Source organism: Rhinolophus hipposideros, assembly GCF_964194185.1.
Source record: "Rhinolophus hipposideros genome assembly, chromosome: 1".
NCBI lineage: Eukaryota > Metazoa > Chordata > Mammalia > Chiroptera > Rhinolophidae > Rhinolophus > Rhinolophus hipposideros.
Window position 1 is genome coordinate 26,395,023 of NC_138047.1, and position 24,532 is coordinate 26,419,554.

Below are 24,532 nucleotides of genomic sequence, written 5' to 3' on the forward strand. Positions count from 1 at the left end.
TCCACAGCCTCTCCAACACTTGTTACTATTTGTTTTGTTGATGAAAGCCATTCTGACTGGGGTGAGGTGATATCTCATTGTGGTTTTCATTTGCATTTCTCTGATAATTAGCGATGTTGAGCATTTTTTCATATGTCTATTTGCCATTTGTATGTCCTCTTTGGAGAAATGTCTCTTCAGGTCCTCTGTCCATTTTTCAATTGGGTTGTTTGTTTTTTTGTTGTTGAGTTTCATGAGTTCCTTGTATATTTTGGATATTAGCCCCTTATCAGAGGAACTGTTTGCGAAAATCTTCTCCCATTCAGTTGGTTGCCTCATTACTTTGTCAATAGTTTCTTTTGCTGTGCAGAAGCTTTTCAGTTTCATATAATCCCATTTGTTTATTTTAGTTTTTACTTCCATTGCCTTTGGAGTCAAATTCATAAAATGCTCTTTGAACCCAAGGTCCATAAGTTTAGTACCTATGTTTTCTTCAATGCAGTTTATTGTGTCAGGTCTTATGCTTAAGTCTTTGATCCATTTTGAATTAATTTTGGTACATGGTGACAGATAGCAGTCCAGTTTCATTCTTTTGCACGTAGCTATCCAATTCTGCCAGCACCATTTATTGAAGAGGCTGTCTTTCGTCCATTGTATGTTTTTAGCTTCTTTGTCAAAAATTATCTGTCCATATTTATGTGGTTTTATTTCTGGGTTCTCAATTCTATTCCATTGGTCTATGTGTCTGTTTTTCCGCCAATACCAAGCTGTTTTGATTATTGTAGCCCTGTAGTACAAGGAAAAATCAGGGAGTGTGATACCTCCAGTATTGTTCTTTTTTTTAAATATTGCTTTAGCTATTCGGGGTCTTTTGTGGTTCCAAACAAATCTGATGATTTTTTGTTCTATTTCTTTAAAAAATGCCATTGGGATTTTAATGGGGATTGCATTAAATCTGTATATGGCTTTGGGTAATATGGCCATTTTAACTATGTTGATTCTTCCAATCCATGAGCACGGAATGTCTTTCCATTTCTTTGTGTCTTCTTCAATTTCTTTCAAAAATGTCTTATAGTTTTCAGCATATAAATCCTTCACATCCTTGGTTAAGTTTATTCCTAGGTATTTTATTCTTTTTGCTGCAATTGCAAAAGGAATTGTTTTTTCTATCTCTTTTTCTGAGATTTCATTGTTGGTATATAGGAGAGCAATGGACTTTTGTACGTTGATTTTGTAGCCAGCAACTTTACTATATTCATTGATTGTTTCTAATAGCTTTTTGGTGGAGTCTTTAGGGTTTTCTATGTATAGCATCATGTCATCTGCAAAGAGTGACAATTTAACTTCTTCATTCCCAATTTGGATGCCTTTTATTTCTTTCTCTTGCCTGATAGCTCTGGCGAGGACTTCCAACACTATGTTGAAAAGCAGAGGTGATAGGGGACAACCTTGTCGTGTTCCTGAACGTAGAGCAAAGGGCTTCAGCTTTTCACCATTAATTATGAGGTTAGCTGAGGGCTTGTCGTATATGGCCTTTATTATGTTGAGGTATTTTCCTTCTATACCAATTTTAGTAAGTGTTTTAATCATAAATGGATGTTGTATCTTATCAAATGCTTTTTCTGCATCAATTGATAGAATCATATGATTTTTGTCCTTTATTTTGTTTATGTGATGTATCACATTGATGGATTTGCAAATGTTGACCCATCCTTGTGCCCCAGGGATGAACCCCACTTGGTCGTGATGAATAATCTTTTTAATGCATTGTTGTATTCGATTTGCTAGAATTTTGTTTAGGATTTTAGCATCTGTATTCATCAGAGATATAGGTCTGTAGTTTTCTTTTTTTGTGTTGTCCTTACCAGGTTTTGGTATCAGGGTAATGTTGGCCTCATAAAATGAGTTAGGGAGTACTGACTCTTCTTCAATTTTTTGGAAGAGTTTGAGCAGGATTGGTATTAGATCCTCTTTGAAGGTTTGGTAGAATTCACTGGTGAAGCCATCTGGTCCAGGACTTTTGATTTTGGGAAGGTTTTTGATGACTGATTCAATTTCCTTACTGGTGATCGGCCTGTTAAGATTTTCCAGTTCTTCATGATTCAGCCTTGGAAGGCTATATGTTTCTAAGAACTTGTCCATTTCTTCTAAGTTATTAAATTTGGTGGCATATAGTCCTTCATAGTATTCTTGGATAATCCTTTGTATTTCTGTGGTGTCCGTGATAACTTCCCCTTTTTCATTTCTGATTTTGTTAATTAGTGTCTTCTCTCTTTTTATCTTAGTGAGTCTAGCCAAGGGTTTGTCGATTTTGTTAATCTTTTCAAAGAACCAGCTTTTTGTCACATTAATTTTTTCTATTGTCTTTTTGTTCTCTATTTCATTTAGTTCTGCTCTGATTTTTGTTATTTCCTTTCTTCTGCTGACCTTGGGTTTCGCTTCTTCTTCTTTTTCTAGTTTTTTAAGGTGTAACATGAGGTTATTTATTTGGGATTTTTCTTGTTTCTTGAGATAGGCCTGTAATGATATAAATTTCCCTCTTAAAACTGCTTTCGCGGCATCCCAAAAATTTTGGTAGGATGTATTTTCATTGTCATTTGTTTCTATGTATCTTTTGAGCTCTCCTCTAATTTCTTCTTTGACCCAGTCGTTCTTTAAAAGTATGTTGTTTAATCTCCATGTATTTGTGTTTTTTCCTGCTTTCTTTTTGCAGTTGATATCCAATTTCAAAGCTTTGTGATCAGAGAATATGCTTGGTATGATTTCAATCTTCTTAAATTTGCTGAGGCTGATTTTGTGTCCCAATATATGGTCTATCCTTGAGAATGTTCCATGTACACTAGAAAAGAATGTATAGTCTGATGTTTTAGGATGAAGTGCTCTATATATGTCAATTATGTCCAATTCATCTAATGTGTCATTTAGGGCTGCGATTTCGTTATTTATCTTCTGTTTGGATGATCTATCCATAGCTGTCAATGATGTATTTAAGTCCCCTAGTATAATTGTGTTTTGGTCAATTTCTCCCTTTAGTTCTGTTAGTAGTTGCTTGGTATATTTCGGTGCTCCCTGATTGGGGGCATAAATATTGATGACTGTTATGTCTTCTTGTTGTATAGTCCCCTTTACCATTATGAAGTGTCCATCTTTGTCTCTTGTTATCTTTTTCACCCTGAAGTCTGTTTCATCGGAAATCATTATGGCTACACCTGATTTTTTCTGGGTACCATTTGCTTGAAGTGTCAATTTCCACCCTTTCACTTTGAGTCTATGCTTGTCCTTGTAGCTGAGATGTGTCTCTTGTAGGCAGCATATGGTTGGGTTTAGTTTTTTGATCCAATCTGCTACTCTGTGTCTCTTTATTGGTGAGTTCAATCCATTTACATTTAGGGTGATTATTGATATGTGAGGATTTCCTGTCATTCTGTCTTTAGTTTTCTGGTAAGGCTGTGTCTCCATTGTTTCTTTGCCTTTTTGTTGTTGTCTGTTATTTCTGTGTGGTAGTATTCTATGATGTTTCCCTCTGTTTCTTCTTTTATTACAGTATATATTTCAGATTTGGATGTTTTTTGAGTGGTTACCCTTGAGTTTATGTAAAAGAAAGTTTGATATTTAGAGTATTCCAGTTTCTTCAGTACGCTTACTTCCTCTATTCCCATATTCCAGTTCAGGCCTTTACGCTCCCCCTTTTTATGTTTCGGTTGCCACAAGTTGTCCCTGTTGATGGTGGTCTAATAGCCTCCTTTAGTATTTCTTGTAGTGCAGGTCGTGTATTAGAAAATTCCCTCAGCTTCTGGATGTCTGGAAAGGTCTTTATTCCTCCTTCATATCTAAAGGAGATCTTTGCTGGATATATTATTCTTGGCTCATGATTTCTCTCTTTCAATAGTTTGCATATTTGGTTCCATTCCCTCCTAGCTTGTAGAGTTTCTGCTGAAAAATCTGATGATAATCTAATGGGCTTTCCTTTGTAAGTTACCGTCTTCTTTTCCCTGGCTGCCTTGAGGATTCTTTCTTTATCATTGATTTTAGACAGCTTCAATACAATGTGCCTTGGTGAAGGCCTGTTGGGATTGAGGTAATTAGGTGTTCTATTTGCTTCTTGGATTCGAGGATCCAGTTCTGTCCACAAATTTGGGAAGTTCTCATCGACAATTTGTTTGAATATATTCTCTGTTCCCTTCCCTCTTTCTTCTCCTTCTGGTATACCCATTATTCTTATATTGCTCTTTCTGATGGAGTCAGAAAGTTCTTGTAGAGTTCTTTCATTTCTTTTAAGTCTCAAGTCTCTTTCTTCTTCCCTCTGTGTAAATTCCAGGTTCCTATCTTCGATGTCACTGATTCTTTCCTCCATCTGGTCAACTCTACTACCTAAGCTGGATATTTTATTGTTAATTTCTTCTATTGAGTTCTTAATCTCCAGAAATTCTATTTGGTTCTTTTTCAAGATTTCAATCTCTTTTGTAAAATGCTCATGGTGTTCTTTGATTGTGTTTCTGAGTTCATTAAACTGCCTTTCTGTGTTTTCTTGCATCTCGTTGAGTTTTTTCAGAATTGCGATCTTGAATTCTCTGTCATTTAAATCACAAAGGTCCATATCTCTAAGTTCCTTTTCTGGAGACTTTTCACTTTCTTTCTGAGCTATCTTGTTGCCTTGGTTATTCATGGCAATCACTGATTTACTATTTCTCTTCCTAGACATCTACAGGAGTGTCTTCTGCAACAGGTTGATAGGTATGCGAAGAGCTTTTGGAGTTCCAAAGCTCTTTCTGCACCAGATTCAGAGCCCGTTTGTTTCAGCAGTTCTGTTTACTCCTGCAGGGATCCGCCCAGATAGGTGGGGCCAGGGGCGGGGTGAGTTGTGAGAGGTGGCCCAGAGCAATGGCGGCGACCACCACCACAGCCAGTCCTGCTTCCACAGCTCCCTCCCCTTTGCCGGAACTAGTTGAGCTGCTAATCTGTGTCTGCGGTCCACAGTTCTCAGAGCAGCAAATATTCTGTCCTTTGATCCGACACTGCTACTTTATCGCTTCTAGCACCGGGCAGGTGGGGGCGGGGCGAGCTCTGGGAGGGTAGGGAGGGGGCGGCTAGTCTCCGTGCCTAAGGCTTCCGTTCTTCGCTCGGCAGTGAGGGCTTAAACCACCGATTTCAGCCCTCTTCCCTCAGTCTTTGCTCCGAGGTCTGCCGGGAGCGTTGGGTTCAGCGGTTTTATATGCTGCCCCCTCAGCCCTGTGGGCCGTAAGCGGAGCCCTAGCAGTCCGAGTCCTTCCCTCTCCCGCAGTTGCGGAAGATCCGGGCGCAGCGGGCTCCGAGCACTGAGCTAGGTCTGTGTCCTGCGCCCGCGAGGCTCCGTCTCCGCACTTCTCCTCTCCCTCCTCCCCCGCTCGCGCGATTCACCCACCTGGAGGTGAATTCAGTAGTCGGCCTCTTCGTCTTGCCTGTCTGCTGTGCAAGGAGTCCTTTGTGGAGTTATTGTTGTCCGATTCGTTGTAAATTCCAGGGGAGCGTTACAGAGGCTCACCTCACGCCGCCATTTTTTTTCGTCTCCTATAGGTTATTGTTTTCTTTTCCCTGGGTGCACTGAGAAATTTCTTTGTCATTAATATTTGACAATTTTAATATAATATCATGATAGAACGTTACGGGTTTCCCAACCCCTGCAATCTTAGTGTTTCCCAAGGAACCAGACACAGTATTGCACTGCCTCAGGTGTAACAAATGCCCCTACTGGGATCAGCCTCTATGAGGTGTTAGGCTGGTACATGCCACTGGTGTGCTTGTGGCTTTGTTCTCCTCCTAGTAATAGCAACTTTGAGACCTCAGCTGCCTCTCCTGTGTGTTTCCCTACTTGTCACTGGGATTAACTGCAATGTGTATCTGTTGCGTAGAGCTGTCTCTCCAGTTCTCATTGCTGTAGATTTTTTGCTCTTTAATTTAACACTCACTGCTGTGGTTTCTTTTGAGACCCACTGCTAGCTCAGGGGTGTATGGGGAGGTGAGCTCTGGGTGGGTGGCCTATTATCGTGGCTTTGTTTTCTGACTGCCAATGGTAGCTGGTAGAACTTTTGTATTTGATCTCTGCACCAGTGGCTGGGTTCAGTCATAATATATGTTGATCACTCAGGCAGGAATTCTTGGGGCTATAGTGTGTGACCCTGTAGATGATTCTTCCCCTCTCTTGAGTCCTTCAGTTTGTTCGCAGGCTGTGTTTGCGGCATCTATCTCTGCTCTTCTTCCTTCCCCCATCCCCAGTTTGCCCCGATTCGCCCACCTTCAGATGTTTTGATGCCTGTATCTCTCAGGCATGTTTGTGTGTTGGGCATGGAATCCATTCAACTTGTTGTAGCTTCAAGGGGAGAGATCAAGGGAACTCCTCATGCCACCATACTTCTATTTTACAGTTCTAGTTATTAAAATTTTTCATAGATGTATAAAATAATCAAAAAAAGAAACTACTATGAAAAAATAGATCTCTAGTTCATGTAATAAACATTGCAGATTGATTTAAGATCCAAAAGTAATAAATGAACTATGAAGATATTGGAAGAAACACTTGGTAACAATGATATATGTCTTGCCTAGAGCAAGGTTTTCTAAGTGTTATACCAAAAGGAAACCGTTAATATATTTGTATGTTTAAATATATAAATTTAAAACTTTTATGCTAAAAAATTATGAGATATAAAGATAAATTAAAAATTTTTACAAAATGTTTTACATGAATATATTTAAAAAAATTTCAAAGAAATTTGGATAGCCTGCCTTTCAAATAATCAAGGGCACAAATAGGCAGGTCATACTTTAGAAACACACATGCCCAGTAAATTCATACCAATATATTCAACCTCACTTTTTCGAATAAATCCAGTATAAAATGACATTGAGATAGTTTTTTTAAAACCTATTACTTTGGTAAAATTTAAGGAGCAGAAATACCTAATATTTGTGACTACATGCTGAAATGGGCAATTTTTCACATACTTCTATTATCAGTACAGATTGAGACTTTCCTGAAAGAAAACATATAACAAAGTTTTGGAAAGACATACTTTTCATTGAACAGTTTCAGTTGTGAAAAATTAGTGTAAAGAAGAAAAAAGTGTACAAAGATTTTGTTCAACTATGTATAGTATAAAATTTTTTATACTGACTGGATGGTGAATACACAATGTGATATATAGATGATGAATTACAGAATTCTACACTCGAAACCTAGTAACTTTACTAACCATTGTCACCCCAATAAACTTTAATTTATAATAAAAAACAAAAAGATTTTCAATTACCAATATGTCCATTGATAAGAAATTTGCTAAATAAATTAAGGTATGTTATTAAATGTACTTCTGTTAGCTATTCTTGTTTAGCTATTTATTTATTGTCATGGACACACATCTATGACATTACATAATGAAAAGTCATATTGTGTATGTATAGTATGATTCAATAGGTAAAAATTAAAAATATATATGTACATTAGTTATATTTAGAAATATTTAAAAAAGATATACATCAAAATGTTAACTGAGTTTTCTGTTTGTAGTGAGATTATTTGTGAATTTTATTTGGTTGATCTATATATTCTTTCATAGAAAATAATATTTTAAAGAAAAATTTTATTCTAGAAGGAGTAAAATATTTACATTTTTTTTAAATTATTTGTTATGATAGATGCCATTCTGGGTACAATCCAGCACTTTTTATAATGCATACTTTTTACTGTGGTTGTATACTAATTACATCCTTTAAAAAAATAACAGCAGGAGAACCTCTTAGGTATAAAAATAGCCCTCACAGTGGAACAGATTCCGTCATAGTTTTTAATTTTGAGGATCTATTAAACTATGGATTATATCAGTGGTTTAACTTAGGTTCTTCTAACTCAGTAAAAATGAAGTTGAGAAGTAATATAGGAATGAATATTTGCAGATTCCTGAAAGTTGTAATATTGGCAGGGAAATGTCACAGAAATAATGCTTGATAATGGTTACTTTCTAAAACACAGGAAGCTGAAACAGCTAAGCTTCAATTAAAGCATTTCCTAAATCAAGGAGAGTTACTTAAAAGTGAGGAGATGACCCACACCACAACGGAAAGGACTATTAGTAAAACAGAGGTTAAAGGTGAAGATTTAAAATATATACCATTGGAAAAAGAAACAAGAAAAGCACAAGTTGTAGATTCAAGTGGACAAGACACAAATGGTAAAATCCAAGAACATCCGCAGGTAAGGAAATAACCAAAATAAACATAGTAATATGTGCTGTAACAGCTTAATCTTTTATATTATTATTCATTTTAGATATTATTTAAAAAATTCTTTATGGCCTTTTTTTGCTTGGATTATTGCCTTTTATCTTCTGGGTATATTCGTTGTTATTTTGAATACAAATCTATACATTAAATATGCATTTATTTTGTTGCTGTTTTTTTTTTAGGCATCCAAATTTTGAATTTTATTTTCAGGATAGCTGTGCCAGTACAGACTTGTCAGATATAAAATAATGTTTTCTTATTTATTTATTTACTTATTTATTTATTTTTGCTGTATATATATATATATATATATTGAGATAGATTTGACATACATTATATTAGTTTCAGGTGTACAACATAATGTTTTGACATTTGTATATTTTGCAAAATTTTCAACACAATATGCCTAGTTAACATCTGTCACGATATCTAGTTATAGAATTGTTTTTCTTATAATGAGAACTTTGAAGATTTTACTTTCCTAGAAACTTTCAAATGCACAATACAGTAGTATTAACTATAATGACCATGTTGTACATTACTTCTTCTGGACTTATTTACTTTATAACTGGAATTTTGTACCTTTTGACTCCCTTCACCCATTTTGCCCATCCTTAACCCCCCCCACTGGCAACCACCAACCTGTTTTCTGTATCTATGAGTTTAATTTTTTTTAGATTCCACATGTACCTGAGATCATACAGTATTTGTCTTTCTCTGTGTGACTTATTTCACATAACATAATACCCTCAAAGTCCATGGTGGTGGATGGTGATTGGACTTATTGTGGTGATTATTACATCAGTATGTACAAATGTCAAATCATTACGTTATATACCTGAAACTAATATAACTTTGTATGGCAATTGTAATTCAATTAAAAAAAACCACACAATGAGGTTGTTACTTCAGACCTATTAGAATGGCTGTTATCAAAAGACAAAAGAGAACAAATGCTGCTGAAGATGTGGTGGAAAGCGAACCCAAGTGAACTTTCAGTGAGAATGTTAAATTGGTGCAGCCCCCATAGAAACAGTAATGAGGTTCCACAAAAAATTAGAAACTGAACTACTGTATATTCCAACATTCACAAATCTGGAAATAAGCAAATGAAATGAAAACTAGACCTCAAAATGGTGTCTGTACTTTTATATTCATTGCAGCATTATGCACAATAGCCAAGACATGAAAACAACTTAAGTGTCTATCAGTGGATGAATGGATAAGAATGTGATGTGATGCACACACACAATGGAATTTTGTTCAGCCATTAAAATGTAGGAAATCCTGCCGTGCAACAACATGGATGGACCTTGAGGGCCATCCCTCATTTTTAATTAAAATAAATCAGCAGAGAAAGACAAATGTTGTATGATCTCACTTGTATATGGAATTTAAAAATGTTGAACTCATAGAAACAGAGAGTAGAATGGTGATTGACCGGGGCTGAGGGTTGGAAAAAATGGGGAGAAGCTTCTCAAAGGGTACAAATTTCAGTTATAAGATGAGTAAGTTCTGGAGACCTAAGGTACAGCATGACCACTACAATTAACAACACTGTAGTGTATATTAAAAAGTTACTATGAGAATAGAGCTTTAATTTTCTCATCATACAAAAACAAAGTAGTAATTATGTGAGACAATTACATGTTAACTAACCTTATTGTGGTAAAAATTTCACAATATTTATGTATATCCAATCATCACATTGTATACCTGAAACTTACACATGTTAATATGTCAATATAAAGGTGGAAAAATATAAACAAGAAAAAAAGTAGTTATATTTTGTTTTTGTACCTGTTTTAGTTTTTATTATTTTTCATTTCTTTGCATATAGTGCTCCTTCCTTTTATTTTATTACTTTTAATTTTTTTTAAATTGGGAATATTGGGGGAACAGTGTGTTTTTCCAGGACCCATCAACTCCATGTCAAGTCGTTTTTTTCAATCTGGTTGTGGGGCACAGCTCAGCTCCAAGTCAAGTCCTTGGTTTTCTTCCATTTAGTTGTGGAGGGTGCAGCTCACTGGCCCAGGTGGGAATCGAACTGGTGATGTTGGTGTTATGAGCACTGCACTCTAACTACTGAGCCAACCAGCTGCCCTGGGAATTTGTACTTCTTAATCCCTTTCCCCTTTCACCCATCCTCCCAACCCCACTCCCATCTGGCAACCGTCAAAATGTTCTCTGTATCTATGAGTTTATTTTTTGTTTATTTGTTCATTTATTTTGTTTTTAAGATTCCACATATAAGTGAAACTATATGGTATTTGTCTTTTTCTGTCTGAGTTATTACACTTAGCATAATACTCTCTAGGTCCATCCATGTTGTTCCAAATGGCAAGATTTCATCCTTTTATGACTAAGTAATATTCCATTGTACATGTATGTATGTACCACGTCATTATCCATTCATCTATCAATGGACACTTAGATTCCTTCCATATTTTTGGCGATTGTAAATAGTGCTGCAGTGCACATAGAGGTGCATATGTCTTTTTCGAGTTATTGTTTTGAGTTTCTTCAGATAAATGCCTAGAAGTTAAATTTCTGGGTCATAGAGTAGTTCTATTTTTAACTTTTTTGAGGAACCTCCATACTGTTTTCAATAGGGGCTGCACCAACTTACAATCCTACCAACAATGCTCGAGGGTTCCCTTTTCTCCACCCCTTGCCAGCACTAGTTGTTTGTTGATTTATTGATGATAGCCAATCTGATAGGCGTGAGCTGGTATATCATTGTAGCTGTGATTTGCATTTGCTTCATGATTAGTGATGTTGAGCATCTTTTTATATGTCTGTTGGCCATCTATATGTCCTCTTTGGGGAAATGTATGCTCAGGTTCTCTTTCCAGTTTTTAATCAAACTGTTTGCTTTTTTGGTGTTATGTTGTATGAGTTTCTTGTATATTTTGGATATTAACCCCTTATCAGGTGTATCATTGGTGAATACCTTCTCCCGTTCAATAAGCTGTTTTGTTGATGGTTTCCTTTGCTGTGCAAAAAAACTGTTTAATTTGACGCAGTCCAATTTGTTCATTTTTCCTTTGTTTCCCTTGCCTAAGGAGATATAGTCAAAAAAAATATTACTATGAGTCATGTAAAAGAATACTGCCTATATTTTCTACTAAGAATTTTATGGTTTGGGGACTTACATTTAGGTCTTTAATCCATTTTCAATGTATTCTCATATATGGTGTAAGAAAATGATCCAGATTCTGTCCATTTCTCCAAACCACTAATGTAGAGACTGTCTTTAACCCACTGTACATTCTTGCCTCCTTTTTTGTGGGTTAATTGACCATATAGGTGTGGGTTTATTTCTGAGTTCTATATTCTGTTCCATTGTTTGTGTTTATGCTAATGCCATGCTGTATTGATTATTATAGCCTTGTAGTATAGTTTGATATCAAGTAGTGTGGTATCTCCAACGTTTTTCTTCTTTCTCAATATTGCTTTGGCTATTTGGGATCTTTTGTAGTTTCATATAAATTTTAGGATTATTGGTTCTAGTTCTGTTAAAAATGCCATTGGTATTTTGATAGGGATTGCATTTGATAGGAATTGTTTTGAAGTATGGACAATTTAATGATTCTTTGTATCCATATCCATATGCTTCCATTTATTATATTTGTATCTTCTTCAATTTCTTTTTTTGCTGTCTTTTCCAACTACAGGCTTTTCACCTCCTTGGTAAAATTTATTTCTAGGTATTTTTCGATGCAATTATAAATGGAAATGTTTTCTAAATTTCTGTTTCTGATAATTTTCTTTTTGTGTATAAAATGCAACTGATTTCTGAATATTAACTGGTATCCTACTACTTTATTGATTTCATTTATTAGTTCTAATAGTTTTTTGGTGGAGTCTTTACAGTTCTGTCTATATAGTATCATGTTATCTACAAATAATGACAGGTTTACTTGTTCCTTTTTAATTTGGATGCTTTTTTTTCCCTTTTTCTTGCCTGAATACTGACTAGGACCTCCAATACTATGTTGATTAAAAGTGGTGAAAGTGGACATCCTTATCTTGTTCTGATCTTAAGGAAAACATTTTTCACTTTTCACCATTCAGTATGATGCTAGCTGTTGGTTTGTCATATGTGGCCTTTATTATGTTGAAGTATGTTCCTCTATTCCCACTTTGCTGAGAGTTTTTATCATAAATCCAAGCTGGATTTTGTTAAGTGCTTTTTCTACATCTATTGATATGATCATATGATTTTTATGTTTTTTTTTGCATGGTGTATCACCTTAATTGTTTTGTGGATATTGAACCAACCTTGTATCCTAGGAATAAATCCCCCTTGGTCATAGAATATGATCTTTTTATTGTATTGCTGAATTCGGTTTCCTAAGATTTTGTTGAGGATTTTTGCATTTATGTTCATCAGGGATATTGCCTATACTTTTCTTTTTTTGTAATGTCTTTGTCTGGTTTTGGAATCAGGGTGATTCTGTCCTTGTAAAATGAGCTTGGGAGCCTTCCCTGTTGAAATTTTTGGAATAGTTTGAGAAGGATAGGTATTAAATCTCCTTTGAATGTTTGGTAAAATTCACCTATGAAGCCATCTGATCCAGTACTTTGGTTTGTAAGGAATTTTTTATTACTGATTCACTTTCATTAGTAGTTGTTGTTCTATTCATATTTTCTCTTTCTTCTTGATTAAACCTTGGAAGATTGCATGTTTCTAGGCATTTATCCATCTCTTGCTGGTTGTCCAATATGTTGGCATATAATTGTTCATAGTATTTTCTTATAGTCCTTTGTATTTCTATGGTGTCTGTTGTCACTTCTCTTTCATTTCTGATTTTATTTATTTGGGTCCTGTCTCTTTTTTCTCTGATTAGTCTGGTTAAAGTTTATCAATTCTGTTTATCTTTTCAAAGAACTAACTCATGGTTTTGTTGACCTTTTGTATTTTTTTTTTTTTAGGACTGTTTCATTTATTTCTGTTCTGATCTTTATTATTTTCTTCTTCTACTCACTTTGGGCTTTGTTCTTTTTTAATTCCTTTAAGTATAAGGTTAGATTCTTTGAAATTTTTCTTCTTGCTTGAGATAGGCCTGTAATGCTATGAATTTACCTCTTAGGACTGCTTTCACTGTGTCCAATAGATTTAAGGTTGTTGTGTTTTCATTTTCATTTTTCTAAAGGTAGCTCTTGATTTCTTCCTTTATCTTGTTGTTGACCCATTCATAATTTAGTATTATGTTATTTAGCTTTCATGTATTTGCATGTTTTTCACTTTTTTCTTGTACTTGATTTCTAGTTTTATACCATTGTGTTTGGAGTATATGCTTGATATTTCAATCTTAAATTTATTGAGACTTGTTTAGTGGCCCAACATGGAAAATGGAAAATGTTCCATGTGTACTTGAAAAGAATGTACATCCTGCTGCTTTGGCATAAAATATTCTAAAAATATTAGTTAATCTCATCCAATGTTATATAAGGCTGTTTTCTTGTTGACTTACTGTCTGGAAAATTTACGTATTGATGTCAATGGGGTGTTAAAGTCCCGTACTATGACAGTATTATTGTAGATCTCTCTTTTTATATCTGTCAATATTTGCTTTATATATTTAGGTCCTTCCATGTTGGGTGCATAAATGTTTGCACTGTTTATATCCTCCTGTTGGATTGACCCCTTGATGATTATTTAGTGTCTTTCTTTGTCTTTTATTTTTTTAACTGGGGAAGGGGAACAGGACTTTATTGGGGAACAGTGTGTACTTTCAGGACTTTTTCTTCCCAAGTTAAGTTGTCCTTTTAATCTTAGTTGTGGAGGGTGCCATTCAGCTTCAAGTTGTCCTTTCAGTCTTAGTTGTGGAGGGCGCAGCTCAGCTCCAGGTCTAGTTGCCCTTGCTAGTTGCAGGGGATGCAGCCCACCATCCCTGGCGGGAGTTGAACCTGCAACCTTGTGGTTGAGAGGATGCGCTCCAACCAACTGAGCCATCCAGGAGCTCAGCAGCAACTCAGCTCAAGGTGCCGTGTTCAATCTTAGTTGCAGGGGGCGCTGCCCACCATCCTTTGTGGGACTCGAGGAGTTGAACTGGCAACCTTGTGGTTGAGAGCCCACTGGCCCATGTGGGAATCAAACTGGCAGCCTTCGGAGTTAGGAGCACAGAGCTCCAACTGCCTGAGCCACCGGGCTAGCCCTTTCTTTGTCTTTTTTAATAGTATTTGTTTTAAAGTCTATTTTGTATGACATACATATTGCTACTCCAGATTTTCTTTTGTTTCCATTTTGCATGATATATCTTTTTCCATCCCCTTACTTTCAGTCTGTCTGTGTCTTTTGATCTGAAGTGGGTCTCTTATAGGCAGCATGTTTTTGTACCTGTCTTTAAAGTTGTTTACTGGAGTAAATACTATTTTAAAATAGAGGGAAGAGTAAGACCTATTTCTATGTGTGAAGAACAAAACATTGTTTTCTATAAAACCATTAATTGAGGACGATAATATTTTATAAAAATTCTGTTAGGGTAAAATGAGACAATGTTAATGAATTGCTTCTGTATATTGTGAAGCACTGTGTGAATGTTAGGTTGTATCATCATTTAGTTCTGTCCTAGTTATTTACATAAGCCATATGAATAATGTGGTGGTATATTTATTACTATGTGGGCTAACTCTTGTGACATATAGGTCTAATATGTATAATGGCTCACACATAACAGAAACTTATTTCTCATGTGTATGGCCCCAGGAAGTCCAGGGTCATTATTTGTGTTAGGGATTATGCTCTACAAGATCATTTATGTATCCTGGCATGTGGAAGCTTTGCCATCTTACAGTTGGCTTTCTGGACTATGTTGGGCGTAGACATCTTTCTACCAGAAAAGAACATGGAAGACCAAACATTAGTCATTTTCATTGACCAGGCTGGAAGTGGTGCTCGTCATTATCTCTCATGTCATTTGCCACATTTAAGTGCAGAAAGTACTTAGAAATGTGGACTAGTGATGTGACTAAGAAGAAAAGAAAATTAATATTGTGAACATCTAGGAATCTTTGCCACAGGTGGGTAAGAATAAAGCCAGGTAATCACTGTATAAAAGAAACTGAGTTAAGTAAAATTCAGACCTGAGATAAAAATCTAGAATCAACATTTATGCTATAGGAAATAGCTATCTTTCCAACGTAAGTTATTGAATAAAATTATATTCTCTCTGGTTTCCTGATACTTTTGATCACACATCAAATAAACATATTTTGAGAATGCATTCTCAATACATTTTAAAAATTTGTAAATTAAAAAGAAGTACTATTGTATTAGTATACAATATGTTAGTACTACCATACTAGTATACTTTTGGCATTTGAAGTATAAATGCTTCAAAAATAATATAAAAAGGTTAAATATTACATAATAGATAAGTTTAAAATAATTTGTATTTACTACATATAAAACCCTCTTTACTCTCATTTAGAAATATATTATTGGTAGTAATTCCTTTTCTACAATGTCTCTTGTAATGTCAAATATAGTAATTTCTTAATTTTTTGAGTCCTTAATCTTACAAAATTGACATTTAAGAAACTGCTTTGAATAATATTTTTGAAATGATTTAATGTAAACACATTATGTGCATATTTGATATATTTAAGTTTAGTATTATCTTTATCACAGATCTCAGTTGTCCACAATGAAAGCCTCGTTGAAAACAGGTAAAATGTTTAAATTAATTATGCTTTTTCTATATCAGTTTACATAACTAAATGGTAAAAATAGCCATTCTAAAATCAGTATCACAAAAGTTCTTGATTCATATCTTTACTTACAATATTAACTCTTATCTTTGAAACTAATTTTAAATAGAATGAAACTTTAGATACTGTTAAAAATTGATGGTTTTGGATGCTGTCAAAATAAAAAATTTTAAAAGAAAAATTTAAATTAAGGACCAATCTAGCGTACAAACCCATATTCCCCTCCGCCCCAAACCAGCAATTGAATTTATAGATAGTGAGAAACCAACCCTTATTTTGAAGGTAATTGCCATCATTCAGAAGCATGACCTGAATACATAAAACAAGTCATTTGAAAGTTTTTTTGCCTTTCATTTTTGCTGAATCACGTATAAATACATATGCATGCATATAAGTAATTGAATTGATTCATCCAATTATATCCCATAGTTTTCACTAGTGAGACTATTTGATTAACATAGTATGATTCATTCATAGAGCTATTCTCAAACCAGTCAAGAAATAGAAAGCTTGAGCCAGATATATTAGTGGAACAGCAAATTAAATTATGTCAGTAAGAGGTTGCTATCCAATGAGAATGAACTGTGTCAGTGTTTCCTTTTAGTCATTGACTTTAACTATTGAAAATTCAAATTCAATGTACATGAGGCACTTATTCCTTAATTATACACAGCTTAACATGTAAAATTTTGGCTTGATTGCTGCACAGAAAAGAGGAAAGAATTACTTAGGAGTATGCATTTCTTGGCTTCATTACTATTTTTAATATATTTAGATTACAGACCCAGATGAATTAGCAAGAATTAGGTAATAAATGTGATTAATGACCAGAAGTTTTGAAAACATCCATTTTTAATGTCTGTTGTGATTATATTGTTAAAAGCATATATTTTTAATATCTTGAGAAAATTAAATATTGGCTTATTTACTTGTTGCTTTGTAAACTTATCATGGGTAGATTTCTCATCCTTTATTCTTTTACATTATAAATATGAATGTTAGTATTATACATATTTGAGAGGGTATAAGAAAAACTATTAATATTTATCTTTGTTAATGGAACTTAACCAGCTTATGAAATGTGTAGAAATAGAAACAAATAAAGCATGATAGCCTTATATTCATGGGAAATTATGGTAGAGCATGGCATAACACTATAGGTTTTCTATGAAATATAGGGAAATACAGGTTTGAAAGTGCTAAAAAGCCAATAATTTATCACCCTGAAGAACATGAAATGATAACTCTTCATATAAGTTGTTTTAATATTGAACATTTAGTTGCTGCTAATGAATTTGATAGACCCTTTATATATTTGGTGAACCTCAGAAAGTAGAAACATTGGCTTAAACAAAAGTGTTTTAAAAAGAATCTTTAGTCTTTATGAAGACATAGTAAGGCAGTCTTAATTACTTTTCATGAGCTTCTGGAAAAATCTTGAAGAGTGGTTGTGATAGTGCTACTGTGAGTTAGTGCTCCTGACAGTCCCTATTCTACTTGGCTGATAAGTTACAGTTAAGAGTGATAATGGGAAGTGGAAGAAAGGAAGAAGTGTTGGATGGAAAACAGCAGACTAAGAATGATAGGGAATATAGGATATCAAATGCAGAAAAAGGATTGTAGAATGGATATCAAATAATTCCTCTTAAATGGCTCCTTTTCTAGAAATGTTATTGGTATAATGTTCCCTAATTTCAGGAAAATTATTTAATTAAATTATTTAAATTAATTTCAACTCAATTTAGTTCAGATAAAAAACACGGCCTGAGTATTTATACTGGGCAATGCACCGTGCTAGATATTATGGGGAGTTTAAAGATGACAACTATATGGTTCTTGCCCTCAACACAGTAACATTCGGGTAAGGTAGACAAGATGTGCAAAAATAAATACAACATGATGCAGAAGATGAATTCTATACAAAATCACCAAAAAGCTGCATCAAAAAGGAGGAAAAGTTGTTTCTGGCTGGATTGAGAATAACATAGCATTTAATTTATGTTGGATTGGATTTTAACAGTTGAATATGAGGGAAAGGTGTTACATGTGGACTAAAGAGTTAATGCAAAAAGAAGGGTGTTTATAATCTACACAATGTGTCAGGGAAAGGCCAGTAGTTATTGTTTTGGAATCTAGACTGAGGAGAATAATGGAGGATATGATATGAAATAGGTTGTTTCAGCTTGACTTGATGGATTTTATATAATTGCCCTTAAGAGCTTTGGGTTGAATATTGCTAAATATAATAAAAAAATCAAACTATTAAGTACATAGCACAATATTATTTCATCAAACTTCATTTTGGGTTACTTCTTAGATCCTAATAGAATTTCTGAAATACTTTGGAAAAGTCTCCCAAACCTTCAGAGAGTGGATGGGGACGAAGTAAGGAGATCCCACCTGAGCAGACACGTGGTATTGCTTACAATAAAGTACACATTTTTGAATTTTACAACATTTGGCAATTTATTTTGGCTTAGGGAATCAGTGAGTTGCAAATTTTTAGTCAAGCACAATTGATATTAATAATTTAGTGTTTCATATCACACGTGTTGTTAGCTGTTCTTAAATGATTTACAGTATTGAAATTCACACCTTTTAGATATGAAAATGTAAAACTATTTCGTGGTGTTTTATTTTTAAGAGTTACACATCCAACCTGCTTCTTTCTAAACCCCCATTTTTCAAAACTTTTTCTTCTAATACTACTTAAGTTTGTTATAAAGCAAAAAATAAGTACAAAAGAAGTATATTAATATGTGTCCATTTCTTCTCCATAGATTAGATGATTAGCTGTTACATTTACTCATTCATTTATTCACCAAAATCATTCATTCAACAAATATTTTTGTCACCTTCATATGCCAGGTAATCTTCTGGGCATTGGGTTTTACTGATAAATAATACAAATCAGGTCTCTTCTCTTGTGGTGTTTACATTACAGTGGGAATTATAGGCAATTGACAAGTGAAAATAAATGAACAAGATAATTTTAGAGTAATGAAGTAAATGAAGACAAGAAAACTCCCTTTTCTGATAGAGTCACAGGAAAGGATATCTTAGATTGGGTGCTCAAGAAAGGTATTATCTATCATGGAGAAGGATTATGTAACTATGAAACAAAAAACTATTAAAGTATTTTGTCTTTCCATTTTTTACCAGAATAAACTTCTACAAATGGAAATTTATCTTATTGTTAAAAACTCTAGAGGAGATTTCATAATTTTCTCAGTTAACTCTTGGGCAAGGAACATATTACTAGTGATCCAACTTGTAGGCATGAGGTATATTTCATAAAGGAAATCTTACAAACTAAGGAATAGTAGAGGGCACAATATCCCCCGAGCTATCATTCATTTTTCCATAGAGAAATGTGCTTGGACTGAGCATAGCTGGATTCACAAAGAGGAAGTACTCCTCAGAGAGACTTCCTCCTCACATAACACTTTACAACATTGCATGGGAATTGAGTAAACATAGGGAACACCTACTCAACCATATAAGAGTGAGAGATTCCTGGTTGGGGCAATGGCCTTGTTAGAAAAAGAGAGCACCTGGAGGAGTAGGCACTTGGTACACTGACATAACTGGTATGAGTGAGAAATATTTTTTTCCACTGAACATCCTGGTGAGCCAGCTATTCCAAACTACCAAAAGTGGGAAGGATGAGGGCCACTAAGGCCATCTAAAAACAAAGATTTGTGTCTCCTCAGTCCACCTCTTAGTCTTGGAGTCCCATTAATATGTCTCTATTAGCTCCGGCTAACACCTTGTCCTGAACATAACAGTTTCCACAGTATTGCCTGGGAGAAGGATGTCAGTAAGGTGCCCAGCTGGGTTAGGTGAGGGTGTAGAGCAAGCATCCTAATAAATTCACATTGTAAGCACGACTTCCTGGATAGCAAAGAAGGCTGTTTTGAAATGTCTGTTCAATATCTGCAATCAAAAAGAGAAATTTATTTGTCATTGCCCTTGATGATATTCCACTTCCAACCATTTCCCAGGGTCAGACATGTTCCTACCTGACAAACTGAGATCTGTTGTTCCTCCCTGGAGATGAGCCAGATTATCATTTTTCTGGGGAGGTAAGTTCAGGGACCTCAAAGTTATCATTTTGCCATTGTAAGTCACCTGAAGGATCAGAAGAGAATGTCTGCAGAACCATCTGATGCAAAGACAATGCTCATCTTTTAAATGAGCAATAGGTTGTGTCTTCCTATGTACTGAGGTCAAATAGTCTTTTCACTTATTCCCTAATTTCATAGTGCTTTGGAGTTCAGTCAGTGCAGAGGGACCCTTGGTGAGTATGGCAGCCTATAACTGGTAAATAACCAGGGAAAGCTGGACCAACAAGCACTGTGGAAGTTGTTTTATAGTGTCTGGCCTAGGTGGCTACTAGACTAGGTTCGATGGGCAACAGTATTTTGTGTATCTTTTAAATGAATTCCTTATTAAATATACCATGCCTTCATGGTGGATGGATTTGAACAGGGACCCAAGGCTATAGTAGAGATGATGGTCACACATTCTTGACTGGCTTTTTCATACCAGATATTTTCCTTTGGATTTAGTGTTTCCTTGTAGGCTTATCCATATGAAAAATAAGGATAGCGTTTGTTACTAAGTTGTTGTATCTATTTCCTTGGGCAAAGGTGTCTCAGAAAAGTGTATTTAATTTTTGTCCTGCGTGGCTCAATGGCCTGACCATATAACTAGGCCATTAGCAATGGCTCATGAGTGTTTGTAAAACTATACTTCAATCTAAGGAGAGTGTACTCTATGGCCATGAACAATGCCTGAAATTCACCCAATTTTGAAAAATGTTCAATTCCATGGAATCTTAACAACTTACCATCATTCTGGTGGGTGAATGCAGCACTCCATTAAATTTTATGACCTTTAAGAGAGGCTGTTCCATCAGTGATTCATGTTTTCTTGGGAGGTGGCAAATCTAGCAGGCAAGGGCCTTATTAAGTCAATGGTTTGGTTAAAACTGCAGGGGTGTATCTCTGTGCCCAGTGAATGTGTGGCCATAAATTTGGCTAAGGTCTTAAGGACCAGTATTGGCCCTTGATTAGATGTGCTCTCTCCCCTTTTCAACAGAATTTTCCTGAGATTGTATTCACCTTATGGATTTTGGTTTAGAGAAGACCCATTATGGGACAAGATTGTTGGGTTGAAAAGTGAGAAAATGTGTCCCATTAGGGCCCAGTAATAGGCTAGTAGTCACTGCTCAAAGGGCATGTGTCATTCAGTAGTAGGAAGAAATCATTGAGTTCAAAGATCCAGAAACTGAGAAATAACTTGAAGTATTGTTGCCAAAGGATCCAATCGGCAAAACTTTCCTTATAAATACCTATAATCCCACGTGTTTGAAGAATACGGCAGATATAAAGTTCAAACTCATTTTTGTGATGCCTGGAACTCTTCCAAATCTTCTCAATGTAGGAGCTTCCATTTAAAATTAGTTACATTGATACAGATACTTTGGGGAATCACCAGGTATACCTAAAGAAGAAAGTTCTTTGTAGTTGGGGCTGTAAGGAATTTTTTGGATGCTCTCCAAATGATGACCGTCTCCTTCAAATTCATTTGACAGACAGGGCCCTGGGTTATGTTTTCATTTAAAGTTATTTTTAATCAGATGTGCCTAGAAAACAAGCAGTACTTCTTCAGCATTGATCATTGTCCTCAATATAATAGAATATCTTGATATTTCTAGCAGTTTACATTGTGTTAGGTTTTGTCCCACCTGTTGAAAACGTATGACAGGAATTCAAATGTTCCCAAAAGAAAGATTAGTAAAAGTATGTTGCACATCTTGCTAAGACCTTGGCTGCTGCATGCATGTATCAGTGTTGATAGCAATTTATTTAGTAGCTGGTATAATGGCAGAGATGGAGGAGGGGGGATACAGTTGTTTTTTTCCTTGTTTAAGTTTCAGTAGCCCATTTTGGTGCCCAGTGATTTTTTAGCTAGACATTGCATAGCATTCCTACATGTATCCCATTGTTTTTTAGAGCATTTTAACTTTATCCTCCCTGAATGCAACATTATTGAATTGTTGTGACAGTTCAGACAGTTCTTCACACAGTCATGTACTTGGCTAACAAGGTGGTTATGCAACCAGCATGGCTGTGTACCTATTCTGGGTTTAATAATTCAGAACTTCCATACCAATTTTGTAATCTAAGAAAGAAGCAGCAAATTCAGTTGTAGTATAAAGTACAAAAATAGTAGCTCCATGTGTCAGACATTTCTAAGACTTCTACCATCACTAGGAAAACTCACAGGACTCAGTGTATAGTCATTATCATAGCTATGATTTGTTATAGCAAAAGGATACAAACCAAAATCATCAAAAGGGAAAGACACATGGGGAAAAGTTCACAAGAAACCACATACAAGTTTTCCAGAGTCCTCTTCCAGTAGAGTCACACAGAGTGCTCTTAATTCTTCCAGCAATAAATGGTAAAAACATATGTGAAATGTCAAGCTCTTTAGAGACTTGGTCTTGAGAGTTTTTGTTGTAGCTGGTCATGTGGCACCTGCTGCTTACCATGTACCAAAATTCCAGACTCCAAGGAGGAAAACAGGTATTCTGCATAAACCACAATAGTTGTCTTAACAGTTTGGGTAAAGTGTGCCACTTCTATTAGTTCTAGGAATTGTAGGAATCCTCCGCAAATCCAAGTTCCCAAATGCCAGCCAAGACTCAGCCTTGCATCAGGTGTTTCTAAGGACAGCAGTCTGTCCTACTATGCTCTTTTCTGAGCAGTACACCCCCTTCAGCCTTGGCCAAGGCATTTTAATTCTAAGATTATTATCAATGAGACCCCATGTTCCAGGGTCAGACCAACCTATAGTATTGTTCTCAGTTATGCCTTTAGGAGTCCTAGACTTAGCTAATTAAAATATATCCCATTAACTATATCTTAGAAAGCCAAGTGGCTTCCTCATTAATTTTTCTATATATATATATATATATTTCTGTATATATATATTCTGTATATATGTATATATATATGTATATATATATATGTATATGTATATGTATTTACTTTGCCCAAGGCACCAATTCAGGTATTGCACATACTCCACTACTCTGGCCAATAAGATGAAGATGACCTGAAGACCTGGGGCAGAAACAATGTAATGACAATCAGGGCACATAAATAAGAAATATAATCCCAGACAGCACATGTGGTACCCTTGGAAACAAAGACTTTACAATTGTTAGGGCAGGCCGAGAAGATGCACCGAGGCGGTACATGTTAACAAGGCCCCCACATGCTCTCCTACCATTTGGCCCCCCAACTTAGGGTTCCTAGTTCGGTCCAATTGATCCAATTGATTTAGTTGAGTCCTTTGATTAGGAAGGACTGCTTGAAGGCTGTCATTTCCAAACAGTTTTTCTTTTGAGGGACACCAGTTAATCTACCTGGAGAGTACAGATGACATCTGAAGCTGTTGTGTGTGAAAAGTGCAGGATCTGGGCTATACTGTGTGCACTTAAGCTCAGTAGTCAGTTTGAAGTCAAAGGGCTCTCAGCAGTGTGGAAAAGCAGCAAAGGGAGTTTTCCTTCAAGAAGAGGGGAAAACTTCCTGGAACAGTCTGAAAAACAGATTATTAGTGCTCTCCCCACTCCCCAGTGTCTCCATGGTGCTGATGTTTTGTTTTTTGTCAGGTACTACAAAATCAGTGTTCCCATTCAGTAATCAAAACTTTACTTTTTTTTCCAAATCACATTCTATTTTCCAGGTATTTTGATTGGAAGCATTGTTGTATGGAAGAAGGAAAAAGGCATTTTTGCAGAAAAGCATTTTTTTTTTACAACATAACAAGAAAGATACATCATGTTAAAAAATTGATCAGAACAAATATGGAATTTTCATTAATTTCAAAATAGGTTTATTTCTTCTTTTGTTCTGATCATTTATTCAGTGAGCAGCCTAGAAAAAAAGAAATCAATTCCTTTCTGGGAACAGCTATATTTAATAGTCAAACTGCCTTACTAAGATGTGTGTACAAGGACAAAGGTGAGGGAAATAAAATCAGGCTATCAGTCAATTGTTGCAAACTGCAAGTAATCCAGATAGTTAAACACAATAATCAACATCCAGAGAGGGAGGTGACAGTCTGATCTGTTCAGAGGCAGCAGAATGGGCCAGTCTCTGAGATGTACCTTTCCCAATTTGTAACTTTCAGCAGGGATAACGAGTTAGGAATGTAATCAGTCTCTGTATACAGAGTAGATCAGCAGCTGTTTTTTTTTTTTTTTTTTATTAAATTTATTGGGGTGACAATTGTTAGTAAATTTACATAGATTTCAGGTGTACAATTCTGTATTACATCGTCTATAAATCCCATTGTGTGTTCACCACCCAGAGTCAGTTCTCCTTCCATCACCATATATTTGATCCCCTTTACCCTCATCACCCATCCCCCACCCCTTTACCCTCTGGTAACCACTAAATTATTGTCTGTGTCTATGAGTTTTTGTTTCTCATTTGTTTGTCTTGTTCTTTTTGGTTTATATACCACATATCAGTGAAATCATAGGGATCTCTGCTTTTTC

At 35.4% G+C, this 24,532-nt stretch overlaps 1 protein-coding gene across 1 annotated transcript in view; it reads left to right on the forward strand.

Moving 5' to 3' along the window:
* The window catches only part of CCDC7 (coiled-coil domain containing 7), a gene marked incomplete at both ends in the record, with an annotated part of 191,908 nt that overhangs the window by 85,161 nt on the left and 82,215 nt on the right, over positions 1-24,532 (forward strand). The window contains one exon of the mRNA XM_081051876.1: positions 7,985-8,206. Within this exon, the coding sequence (XP_080908002.1) occupies positions 7,985-8,206 (222 nt within the window). The remainder of the gene's footprint in view (positions 1-7,984; positions 8,207-24,532) is intronic.